At 37.5% G+C, this 12,818-nt stretch overlaps 1 protein-coding gene across 1 annotated transcript in view; it reads right to left on the minus strand.

Moving 5' to 3' along the window:
• Positions 1-8,051: 8,051 nt before the first annotated feature.
• UBR3 (ubiquitin protein ligase E3 component n-recognin 3) overlaps positions 8,052-12,818 on the minus strand; it is a 230,724-nt gene continuing 225,957 nt past the window's right edge. Inside the window, exons 38-39 of the mRNA XM_040644068.1 lie at positions 12,456-12,595; positions 8,052-12,163 (exon numbers count right to left, since the gene is read on the minus strand). Coding sequence (XP_040500002.1) covers positions 12,046-12,163; positions 12,456-12,595 — 258 coding nt within the window. The 3' untranslated portion in view covers positions 8,052-12,045. The remainder of the gene's footprint in view (positions 12,164-12,455; positions 12,596-12,818) is intronic.

Genomic DNA, 12,818 nt, shown 5'->3' on the forward strand with positions numbered 1-12,818 from the left:
CCTGATTATTTCTCACGTGCACCAGCAAAATAATTTCATTCTCCTTCACAGTGCAGCATTGTTCTTTCCCTCAAAACTCAGAGAACATCACTCCCTTGCTCAAACTCCTGGGATGGCTCATTGCTTTTTTTAAAAGATTTTATTTATTTGACAGGAGTGAGTGAGAGAGCACAAGTAGGGGAACAGCAGAGGGAGAGGGAGAAGCAGGCTCCCTCCTGAGCAGGGAGCCTGATACGGGGCTCAATCCCAGGACCCTGGGATCATGACCTGAGCTGAAGGCAGACACTTAACTGACTGAGCCACCCAGGCGTCCCTTAGGTTATTTTTGATTGGTTTTTATTATCCCATTCTCCACTCCCACATTAGTTTGGAAGTTTTACCCTCTTTCTTATTCTATATGAAAGATTTCTTAAATTACCCTAGAAATTTACTTTCCAAGGTATAATATTAATCTTGTATTTCACTTACCAAAAAGTATTGAGTATCTCCATATATCAGATGAAGTAAAAAGCCACAGAGGTAAAATAAGCAAGCCTCCTGGTCCTTAAGGAACTTGAGCCAAAGTCAGTTCCTTTATTTTTCTTTTGAAGAATCTCTAGGTCTCCCAAGTTCAGACTACTGCTTTTTTTCATTATGTAAATAGCATGTGTTTATAAAAAGACCTAAATATTTCAGAAGCTTATTGTAGAGATTGTCAGCAGTCTATCACATTTTTTTCACATATTTTTTGGTTTGGGTTCATTGTTTTGGAGGACCCAGCTGCTCTGGATCTTTACAAGAACCTTTCTACACATCACACCTATCCACAACCTAGCAGGGACGTATTATCTCCCAAACAGGAAAGTGATTTCAGCAAAATTGGTTTTCCCAGGACCACATGTCTTGTGAGTGCTGGGCTGGATTTGAATCCAGATCTGCCTGTCTCTAATGCTTATACTTTTTCCCACCATATTACATGGCAAAATGAAGGCTAGAGAAACAGTAATGAATATTAATACCTTAAGAGTACATGACTGTCCCTTGATTTTATCAAGATGTAATTCACATACTATAAAATTCATCTTTTTATTTATTTATTTATTTATTTATTTATTTATTTATTTAGGAGAGTGGGGGAGGGGCAAAGGGAGGGAGAAAGAATCTCAAGTAGACAGAGATTGATGTGGGGCTCCAACTCGAGACCCGGAGATCATGACCTGAGCCGGCCAAAATCGAGTCAGACGCTTAACCAGCTGAGCTACCCAGGTGCTCCACAATTCATCTTTTTAAAGTGTACTGTTCAGTGGCTTTTATTATATTCACAAAGCTGTACAACCATCTACTATCTAATTCCAGTGTACTGTTCAGTGGCTTTTATTATATTCACAAAGCTGTACAACCATCACTACTATCTAATTCCAGAATATTTTCATCTTCCCCAGAAGAAACCCTTTTACTGTTAGCAGCCATTCCCTGTTTCCTCTTCCCCCAGGACCTTGGCAATCTCTAATCTACTCTCTGTCTCTAGGGATTTGTCTATCCTGGATATCTCAGTTTTTGTGTGCAGACTATGGCTTCTTTCCCTTAGCATGTTTTCAAGGCCCATCCACGCTGTAACATGCATTAGTGCTCCACTCCTTTTGTGCTTGAATAATATTCCATTGTATGGATATAGCACCTTTTGTTTATCCGTTCATTGGTTGGTAACATTTTTGACTATTGTGGATAATGCTTCTGTAAATATTTGTGTTTTAGTTTTTGTATGAACATATATTTTTTGTTCTCTTAGGTATATAATTCAGAGTGTAACTGCTGGGTCATGTGGTAACTATGTTCAATTTTTTGAGGAACTGTCAAACACAGCAACGTTACTTTACATTCCCATCTGCAAAGTATGAGGGTTCCAATCTTTCCACATTGTCAGCACTTGTTATTGTCCGTTGTTCTGACTACAGCCATCCTAGGAGTCATGCAGTAATATCATACTGTGGTTTTGATTTACATTTCCCTAATGGCTAAAGATGCTGAGCATCTTATTAATAGTGCTTATTTGCCGCTTGTGTATCTTCTTTGGAAAAAGTTTGTTCAGGTGCTTTGTCCTTTTTTTTTTTTTTTTTTTTTTAAAGATTTTATTTATTTATGTGACAGAGAGACAGCCAGTGAGAGAGGGAACACAGCAGGGGAGTGGGAGAGGAAGAAGCAGGCTCCCAGCAGAGGAGCCGATGTGGGACTCGATCCCGGAACGCCGGGATCTCGCCCTGAGCCGAAGGCAGACACTTAACGACTGTGCCACCCAGGCACCCCTCTTTGTCCATTTTTTAATTGGGTTTTCTTTTGGTTGTTGAATTGTAAGAGTTCTTTATATATTTGACATATTAAGCCTTATCATACACATGATTAACAAATGTTTTTCTCCCATTCTGTGAGTTTGCACTTTCTTGATAGTGTTCTTTAAAAGAGAAGTTTTTTATATGGATGGAGTCCAATTTATCTTTTTTTCTTTTTTTTGAGGGGTAATGGATTGTTTGTGCTTTAGGTGTCATACCTAAGAAACTACTGCCTATTCCAAGGAAACAAAGATATATAACCATTTTCTTCTAAGCAAATATTACCTTTACCCTTTTCTGAGACAATGTAAGAAATTTGAAACATTTCATTTATCCCTGTAGCTTACATTCTATTGTTGCCAAACACTCACATTCATACATATTGAAATTCCATATAATGTATTATCATAATCACTTTATACAATATGTTCATTTAGCTATACTTACGTATTTACCACAATTTTTGGTTTTTTTTGTTTCTTACTGAAATTTAATCATCCACCAGGGTTATTTTCCCTTTGTCTGAAGAACTTTTGGGGGGATTTTCCTTCGTTAGGGAGGATCTGTTGCTCTTAAATTCTCTCAGTTTTTATTTTAATGTCTTTATTTTGCCTTCATTCTTAAAGAATATTTTTGTTGTGTAGAGAAACCTTGGTTGAGAGTCATTTTCTTTCAATGCTTTGAAGATTTTTTTCCTACTGCCTGCTTATTTCCAATATTCTATTGAGAAATCAGAAATTTTTTATTTTTCTGACAAAGAGAGAGAGAGAGAACACAGGCAGGGAGAGCAGGAGAGGGAGAAGCAGGCTCCCCACTGAGCAGGGAGCCCGATGCAGGGCTCAATCCCAGGACCCTGGGATCATGACCTGAGCAGAAGCCAGACACTTCACCAACTGAGCCATTCAGCACCTCGAGAAATCAGAAATCTTTTGAAAGTAGTTCATTCTTTTTCCAGTGAGAGGCTTTTAAGATTTTTCTTTCTTTCTTTTTTTTTTCCAGTATCACTATGATGTGTCTCGATATGGATTCCTTTCTATTTATCCTACTTGGGTTCTACTGATTTCTTGAATTTATGGCTCAATGTCTTTCATCAATTGCAGAAAATCCTCAGTTATTATCTCTTTCAATACTGTCTCTGACACAGCCTTTCTCCCCTATCTTTCTGGAACTCCAAGTGTGTTTGAAGTTTTCACAATGTCCTCTATGAAGACTTTTACCTCTCTTATCCACTTTCTTTTAAACTCTTCTGACTTTTAAGCCAGTCTACCAAGTCTTCCTTTAGATGTGTCTCAAATGATATTAAACAACTCCATTCTTAATTTTTTCAGTACCAGAATTTCTAATTGGTTCTTTTTCAAATTAAAAAAAAATCACAATTTTAGTGTCTAGAGTCCCTGTGGCCCATTACTATTATTTTTCTATTGATTCTGGCTTATATATATTGTCTCATCATGTCCCTTCACTTTATTTGAAATATTTTCAGAAATAATTTGGATGATACCTTCCAGAGAGGATGTTCTTTCTTTCTGCTAGTCACTGAAAAGCATTAGCAGTCTATAATCAAAACTTTTTTTTGGAGCTGGAATTACTCCCTTCACTCTATCAGTCTTTTTTTTTCTTTTCTTTTTTTTTTTTTTTTAAGATTTATTTATTTGAAAGAGAGGGAGCATTAAAGTGGGGGTAGGGGCAGAGGGAGAGGGAGACAAGCAGACTCCCTGCTGAGCAGGGAGCCCAAAGCAGGGCTCGATTCCAGGACCCTGAGATCATGACCTGAGCCCAAATTAAGAGTCTGACGCTTAAATGACTGAGCCACCCAAGCGCCCCTACTCTATGGGTCTTTTTGCTGAAGTCTTCCCAGTCAACTTGTGGTTAGATAAAACTTTTAGATTTTCTCAAAAAACACTCATATTTGGATGCTTAAAACTGCTTCTCCATGGTCTTGGTACTTCACAGGACAACCCGACCTTAAAATGACTGGGTTCTTTCTTTCCTTGAGGTTTTTGAGTCTGCTTTGCATGTTACATGTGAAGTGTGACACAGTATAATTATCTTGTCCTTCTCAGTTTGATCTTTTTGTGTCTGTAGGCCCTGAGAACTTTAATCTTTATAGTCTAATAATGTTTCTAGGGTGTGTCTTAGTTTTGATTAAGGGTCAATTTTTCTGGTACTCTGTAGGCTCTTTCAATATGAACTCAAGTCTTCTTTTATTTGAGGGAAATTCTCTTAGTCTATGCCTTTTTCAAAACTTTACATTTTGAACAAACTTTAGACTTGCAGAAGTTGTATGAATAGTGCACAGTTCCTATATATTCCTCACCATGTTTCTTGTAATGGTAACAACTCAGATAACCATAGAAAAATTATCAAAATCAGAAATTAACATTAATTTAATACTATTAAACTCCAGACCCTATTTGAATTTCACTAGTTTTCTCATTGTTTTTGGTGTCAAGATCTTGTTGTCCAAGATTCCACATTGCATTTAGTTGTTTCTCCCTTAGCCCTTCCAGTCTTGTAACAATTTTTCAGTTTTTCCTCATCTTTCACCTTGACACTTTCAAGAGTACTGGTAAGTTATTTTGTAGAATGTCCTTTAGTTGGGTTTGTCTGATGTTTTCACATGATTGGCATAAAAGTTATGTATTTTTTGCAGTGTTATTGCATAATATATATTTCTCAGTAAATCATATTAAGGATTCCTGAAGTCATTAAGCTTTATTCCTGGTAACTCTAATCACTTCATTAAAGTGGTATCTACTAGATTCCTCTACTATAAAGTTACTATCTTACCTTTGTGGCTACTAACCATCTTGAGGGGCATACTTTGAGACTACACAAATACTATTGCTTCTTCAACTTTTGTCCACTCTTTTAGCTTTTAAAGTTTTCTTCAGTAGGGTCGGCCCCTAAAGATCCCCACCTCCTGATTCTTACACACTCTTGTACAAATCCCTCTCACGTTGCACTAGGGTTGGTATGTGTGGTGGAAGTGATCATATGCCACTTTCAAGCTTGGGTCATAAAAGACACTGGGGCTTTCATCTTGGGCATGCTTTTTTATGTTCTCAGTCTCTCCTCCCTCTTTTGGATTTTTTGCTTTAGGTAAAGTCAGCTGCTGTGTTGTTAGCAGCCCTGTGAAGAGTTCCACGTGGCAAGAAACTGAGTCTCTAGTCAACAGCCACAGGAGTGAGTTTGGAAGCAGACCCACTAGCTCCAGTCAAGCCTTGGATGACTGCTGCCCTGGCTGATACCTTAACTGCAGTCCTGTAAGGGGCTCTGAGGTAGAATCACCCAGCTAAACTACTCTGCGATTCCCAAACCACAGAAACTGTGAAGTAATGAATATTGTTTTACTGCATTAATTTCAGGGTAATTTGTTACACAGCAATCAATATTTAATGTAGTCTACATCACTTAATCTGATAATAATAGAAGCCTGAAGTGTCTATGTTCATTTAGTCATATTAGCTCTTGTCTCTATTGCGCAGATGAGAAACCAACGTGCGGCAGGCATTGAATTAGCTATCTGGAAGTCACTCGCAATCCCTTTTATCTGCCCTGTATTCCTTTAGCATAGAGGCTCAAAAGCTAAAACACTTACCTTCTCAGATTTCTTTGCATTTAATAGTGGCCATGTGACAGTACTGATAATGAGATGTATATAAAAGTGCACTGGGAGAAGCCTTCTCTTGCTGAACAATGGACAACACCTTAGGAAGAAGCCTTTGGCCTTTTCTCCTGCCTGGAAAACAAGGTTAGCAGCCATCTTGCTTTTCATCCGCATAGCAGCCTGGAGATTAACAGCTGTCCTGTGGCCATGAGGATGAAAACTATAACATAACAATATAGAAAAGGTAAACAGTAGGGGTCTACATCCACGACGATTTCCTTGTGCAGCCTCCCCTTCCTGGTCTGCCTACCTTAACTTTCTTTTGCTTGAAATAAACCCTTCTTCAAGCCATTGCTTAGTCAGGTTTTTTGTCTGAAACAGGGCACGTTCCTAACTAATATACTGAGGTGGAGTGAGGTCATTCAAACCCAGGTCTGCTGACTTCAAGCCCTAGACTCAGATGGTAAAACAAACCATCTGAATAATAGCAAAAACTACTTGAAAGGGGGTTTTGATACAAAGACAGCCAGGTGTCCTGCAGAGGGATATGACCTGGCCATGCTAGGGAGACTCAGAAAATTGTGTTCTACTCCTCCACTTCATTGTCAGTTTTCTACTTTCTCACCTCCAGAAGCTATACTTTGGCTTCTGCCTCTACCACATCACTAATACTAAGCTTGGCAAACTATGGCCCGCAGCCTGTTTTTATAAGTAGTTTTATTAGAACACAGCCACATCAATTCACACTTACGCAGATCAATGGATGCTGTTTGCCTTGCAGCGGCAGAATTAAATAGTTGTGACAGAAACCAACTGGCCCTTTATAGAAAATGCTTGCTGACCTCTGCTCTAAATCAAGGCCATAGTACTCTTTTTAATATTGCAGTCTGCCCTAATCTCTTACAATGACTTCCGACCGCCCTTAGGATGAAGACCAAAATCCATAACATGGCTCAGGAGGCCGTAATTAGACTCCTGCCTACCTTTCCTGCATCACCTCTTGCTACATACTCCCCTACCTTCTGCTTTCAATGCTTCAGCTGTACTTCATTTCTTTCAGTTTGTTGAGTGTGCCCTGCCCATGCTAATTTCAGAGCCTATGTGCTGCATATATTTTCAGGGCCTTTAGAGTCCCCCCCCCTCCATTTCTTCCTTCACTTAGGTCTTATCTACCCTTTATTCAGGTCTCAGCTTAAACATCACTTCCTCCACGTAGGCTTCTGTGAACTCCAAAATACATGAGTCCCCTGGTTCCCACAACCCTCTGCCTAACTTGCTGATAACATCTACTTACTTGTAATTACATATTTAGTGTTGTTTTCCACGAGATGGTAAGCAAATACTAACCTTACCTGCCTTGTTCAATGTGATATCCTAGACATTTAGCTTAGTGTTCGGAACATAGTAGGCACTTAAAAAATACTCCTTGCTCTCCCTCACCCTACTTACTTCTGTCAAGTCTCTTCTGATACTGTTCGCTTCTGTCTCTACTACGATTCACCCAGCTAACCCAACCATGGTGTAGTGCAGCCCGATTGATTTTTCTAAGACGAAAATCTGATTATGTCACTCTCCTGTCTAAAGTCCTAAAATGGCTTCCCATGCTCTCTGAACAAAGTCTAAAACCCTTAGAAGGCTTATAAAATCCCTTTGTAATTTAGATTTTATTTATCTCTCAAAAGCACCTACGTTAGAGTCAAAACAATTCCCCTTCAGGTCTGTAACTACAAGTTCTCTCTCAACCTTGGGTCTTTGCCAATGGTATTCCCTATACCTGCCTGAGACATTACTCCCCACACCTCCACTTTCACCCAGGTATCTCCTACACAGTATTTGGGAATCTTCATAGACATCTCTATCCCCTGGAAGCCTCCTCATACTTTCCAAGTCTGGCTTAGAGATTCCTTCAGATGAGATCGGGCGTGTTCAGGGTGGTATGGCCGTAGACGTGGCTTAGTGATTCCTTCAACAGTAACTTACACTCCATTCTCCTCCCAGGCAGCCCCACCACCCCCAGCCCCTTAACACACACACCATTTGTAACATTAATCACACAGAAAGCTATATGAGAGAAGGGACTATCTGGCTTCTTTTCCATTGTACTTCCAGTATTCATCACTGCTTGGCGCTTAAGAGGAGCTCAATAAATATTTATTGAATGAATTCAAGTGCTTCAACAGAAAAGCAATTTGTCCTAATTCCAAATGAAAACTTTGAAAACTTGCATTACATCTGCTCTTTAAGTCTCATCATGAATTCCAATCCTGCAGCCCACAATCTACCCAACATGGACCCCACACTCATTTCAACCAGTACTCCTAATTCTCTTACCACCTGATATTGCACCCGCCTCTCTAATCCCCAAATTATGAATTAATTTAGCAGTCTAATTTCTACCCTTTGGGTCCTGGACTGCTGAGCTTAGGGTCTCTATAAAGTCACAGAATGTTTCTAATTGGCTCCACTGAAATGTTATGGCTTCTAACCCCATTGTGCTTTCACTGACTTCTGTGGTGCTTCTCCTTATTTCTAGCCTAATCTCTCCTACCATATGTCTAAACCCTACCACTTAACTCAAAACTCCCAGATATACGAGGCCTGCTCACCCTCCACAGACGGTCCTGCTCCTCTGTCACCAACATAAGAGGGACTCAGATATGAATCCTCTTCGTTTGCTCTAGACTTTCTTTCCTTTCTCTTGTCCCTTTTCCTTCCCCTCAAGCTGAAGCCTTTATCTGTGCTCTTCCCTACTTCTCTGGCTTGCTCTTGGGCTCTGCCACATTAATTTTGTTATTGCTACCTCTTACGCTGCAGCTCTACGTAAGGTCCCATCACACCTTTTCATTGCGTTGCATCTTCTGGAGTCACATTCACTCCACTGCTACTTGATCACAGCACCCTAGGATGGTGAGCTCTTCCGTATTCGATGCGCTTCATTATCGTCAAGGGAGCCTGAAGTGTCACAGATCAAGAAGTGATCATGTTGCCATCCTTCTGCCTACTCCATCTCATCCAGCCAGATCATAAAGCAAAAGAACTATGTGCTGTGAATGGGACTGAGACGGTCACAAGTCTTCTGCCCTCCCACCAACCATCACATGTCGGGAATAACCCCCAGTGACTGTATCTTGTCTTGGTAATTTGATTAAAATCATGGTTAAAATCATGTTGCGCTTTTTGTTGTTCAACAGGACCACAAAAATAAGCCAACAACAGGAACTTGAGAGTCAGCCATTACAATCCTGGAGATGGTAGAGACTCTTGGTTCATATATTCTCTCGCACTGTTGTCACCTCCAAGCCCTCAGTGCTTTCAATCAGCATCTTTTCTAAGTCACAGAAATCAACAAATACCAAAATACATAAAATGGAAAAAAAGGTTTGTGAACACAAATGGATTCCTAGCTGATGACTGCTTGTGAGCTTTAGGATGGAGGGATAGGGGCGAACATTGTCAATTCCAACAAAACCACAGACCATTCAAAACAAACATTATCATAAAGCCCTTTAGATTTCTGAAGTCTAGCTGGAATTTTCAGAAAGCACAAAGGACCACAGCAGTGTTCCTCAGACCTGCATACCCATTTCCTTCTCTCCAACTTTCAAAAACACACACACTTAGCAAAAAGCTTTGCATTCGTTTTAAGAGAAGAACAGAACAGGAACTACCTCTGTAAATAAAAGGCATAAGGAAAAAACAAACCCTTTATATTTAACTCCACCTCAGAGCAACTATTAGTTATGTTATGCTTTGATCTTTTCTGCTGTGCTCACTTACATATATTATTGTCAATACCTTTAAAAAAAAGAAAAACATGTAAGAATTAAACATTTTAAGGACCTTTCACAAACCAAATGACAGTAGGTTTTTATTAACATATCTTACAATGTTGATTATTCCTAGTTTTGTAATCTCTGCTTAATTATAAAGATTGATTTAGCCTCTACAGTAATGTACTGTATTTAAATGATCATTCATACAAGGTATCACACCAGTACATTTTTTTTGAATAATATACACACATCACTCTAGCTTGGACCTGTTATTTTTAAAAGTGGGTTTATAAATGGGACTTATAAAAGTTATGGGGAAAAAAATTAAAGTTCTAGTTTAGCAGCATGCATGTATGTAATTCAAGTACAATTTTCAACCAAGTGCTTTTTAAAAATTTACTGGTGACTAATTCACCAATATCAAAATAAACACTATCAAATACCCAAATTTTAATGTTAAGGCTAATATTTTCACTTCACATCCATATGCACAATCATAAAACATTCCATTTTAAATATGTAATAATCAAAGTCTGAATACATTATACCATGTATATATAGCATCAGAGTTTCAAACTGTAGAATTATTCAAGTTCATGAATCCTGTAACAGTATTTACTAGAGATTTAAATTAGCATTTTGCTCTTCAACCACACTTACAAATGGTCTGGTATTCAGAATGACCAATGCAAAAAATATGACAGGCTGAACTTATGATACAGTATTTAAAAAAGTAGCAATGTGTTGGAAAGGACAACTATTTAGTTAAACAGAATCAGTCTCGTCTTTCAGAAAGTTATCTTAATATTTTGGAAATGTATATAAAAATAGCAAGCTATTTCCATGTATTTTATTGTAGAGCTATAGGTAATTTTTTGACGTTTTGAACACATTTGAATACGTACTGTTCTGCTCTATTTTAATGCAAGGCCATCATTTAATGTCCATTTTCACATTCTGTAATGTCATGTCTTTCAATAATTTTTAGAACATAGATCTGACTTTATTTTTGTATTTTATCATTAGATGTTTTTTAGTTTATTTTTACATGTAAAAATGTAATTTTATATAACAAGCCATGGAAGTCCGAAGTACCAGGCACTGCTTGATAACACTATATATTAAATAATCAAATTACTAAATCATTTGGAAATCTTGTTAGCAATATATAACATGCTTTTCTGTAATCTTCCTTCTCTATTTATAGAGTGGGTTTTAGCTCAATCATTCCCATTCTTACTGATTAAAAAAACCCAACAAACATAAATTTGCTTTTCACAGCAGCTTCTAAGAAGAATGCAGATGCACGGCTCACTCGTGAGGGTCGTCGCCACGGAGCCTCTTTTTTCCTTTTAGGAAACTAAGCAGAAATAGCAGTGATTATGCTGCATAAATACAATACAGATGAGCCTCTTGAGCTGACGGGAAAGTTCCAAAATTAAGCTTCATTTGTGGGTAAGTCTGAGCATTTCCAATTCAATCATTTAAACAAAAACTTGGTTGGTAATAAAAGGTAGGCATGCACAAAATCAAAATCTGCCACGTGGATGCTCTTAAAACTTCTGATTTTATAGTAAAATCTATTTCTTAATACCTCAAGTAATTCATCCAACTAAAATGGCAAATTTTGATTTTTAAGGACTCCCTTCCCCAACCACACACGTCCCCCAAAATGTACTGTATCATATTAACAGCAGCTATCTACTTATTTTACAACTATTTCAATTATTTACCTGGGGAGAATATTTATGAAATTCCTGAGAATGAATTAAGTTTTCAGCAAAGCCTTAAACTTTTAACAGATTCCTCACGATAAGAAAAAAATTTAAAGTCCTACTATTAGACCAACTTGTACTATACAATATTTCACATAAATCATGTTTTACATTTTTTTTCTAATTACATACAGCAAAAATCTCAAATCAACACAGGAATGGCAGAGGGAAAGGATGCATTGTGTTTAGCAGATGCAAATTAAAACACACAGATATAAAGAAGCAGTAAAACTTTAAATAAATCACACCCACTCTAAGTATCAATGAATAGCTGATATGCATTGCTGGGAGAATCGTTTTTAAATGATTTTGTCAACAAGTTGTGCTTCTTATTAATTGTGGACTTAAGAAAAAAAAAAAGGACTACTAAAGAATGATTTAATTTGTTGTTATGTTCTCCAGATACTTAAAAAAATTTTTATTATACCATTAATGTGATTACCAAGCACCTAATTTTGGAAAGGCTTTATATGTTTTCTTTTTCTCCTTCAGCAAAAGCGTTAATCCCCCAAAATTAAGGTAAAGCTTATTGTTGATAAATTCTTAATGAAAATGATATAATGCAATGCTGAGGTGCTGAGTCACAGCCCATTGTAATGTGGACCCCATCTTTTATTGATGTGATCAAAAGTATGAGAAATCCACTGTTGCTCAAGAACTTTGTATCTTTCCTTACAAATGTAGAGAGGTTTGCCTCGCCTAGAATAAAAAGGAAAAAAAGGCATTAAAAGTTATACAATACAGTGAAGATTTCACACACATTTTAAAAAAAAAAGATTCTTTATGGTTAAAATCTCACATAGTTTGGTTTCATATTTCCTTAGCATGTGGATGTGGAAAGTATCTCAAAAACTAGAAATAGCTCTAACTTAATGACTATCAGAATTTAATATAAAAAAATTATTGTTATAATTACAAAGCCAGGAATGGCACGTTGTTCCTATTGATGAAACTTCAACAACACATTCAAATACACCCATGCGTATCTAACCTAAGATCCCGATCTTCTTCTCCATGGGCATCCAAATATACAGAACCCCAGAGGCAGAAGCGGTGCCCTCGAATGATGATGATCACCGATGCGTTGATCAAAAGGAAAATCCCTGTCCCAGCGCCACAGTTCTGAGAATGCTAAATAATTAAAAATATATCAGTGATCTTCATAATCAAATGGACTTTATAAGAAAATCAAGAATGCCTTAGTTAGAGGTCTTCTAAATAATACCAAAATATTTCTTAAATTTTTAATAAGATTTCATCTAAGTTAAACTTATAATTTCATTCTTAACATTTGATTAATAATACATTAGGAGGAATTTGGGTAAGGATTATCTAGGAAAGCAATTAAGAGCCA

The sequence above is a fragment of the Ursus maritimus genome, unplaced genomic scaffold (genome assembly GCF_017311325.1).
Source record: "Ursus maritimus isolate PB19 unplaced genomic scaffold, ASM1731132v1 scaffold_1, whole genome shotgun sequence".
In the NCBI taxonomy this organism is placed as follows: Eukaryota; Metazoa; Chordata; class Mammalia; order Carnivora; family Ursidae; genus Ursus; species Ursus maritimus.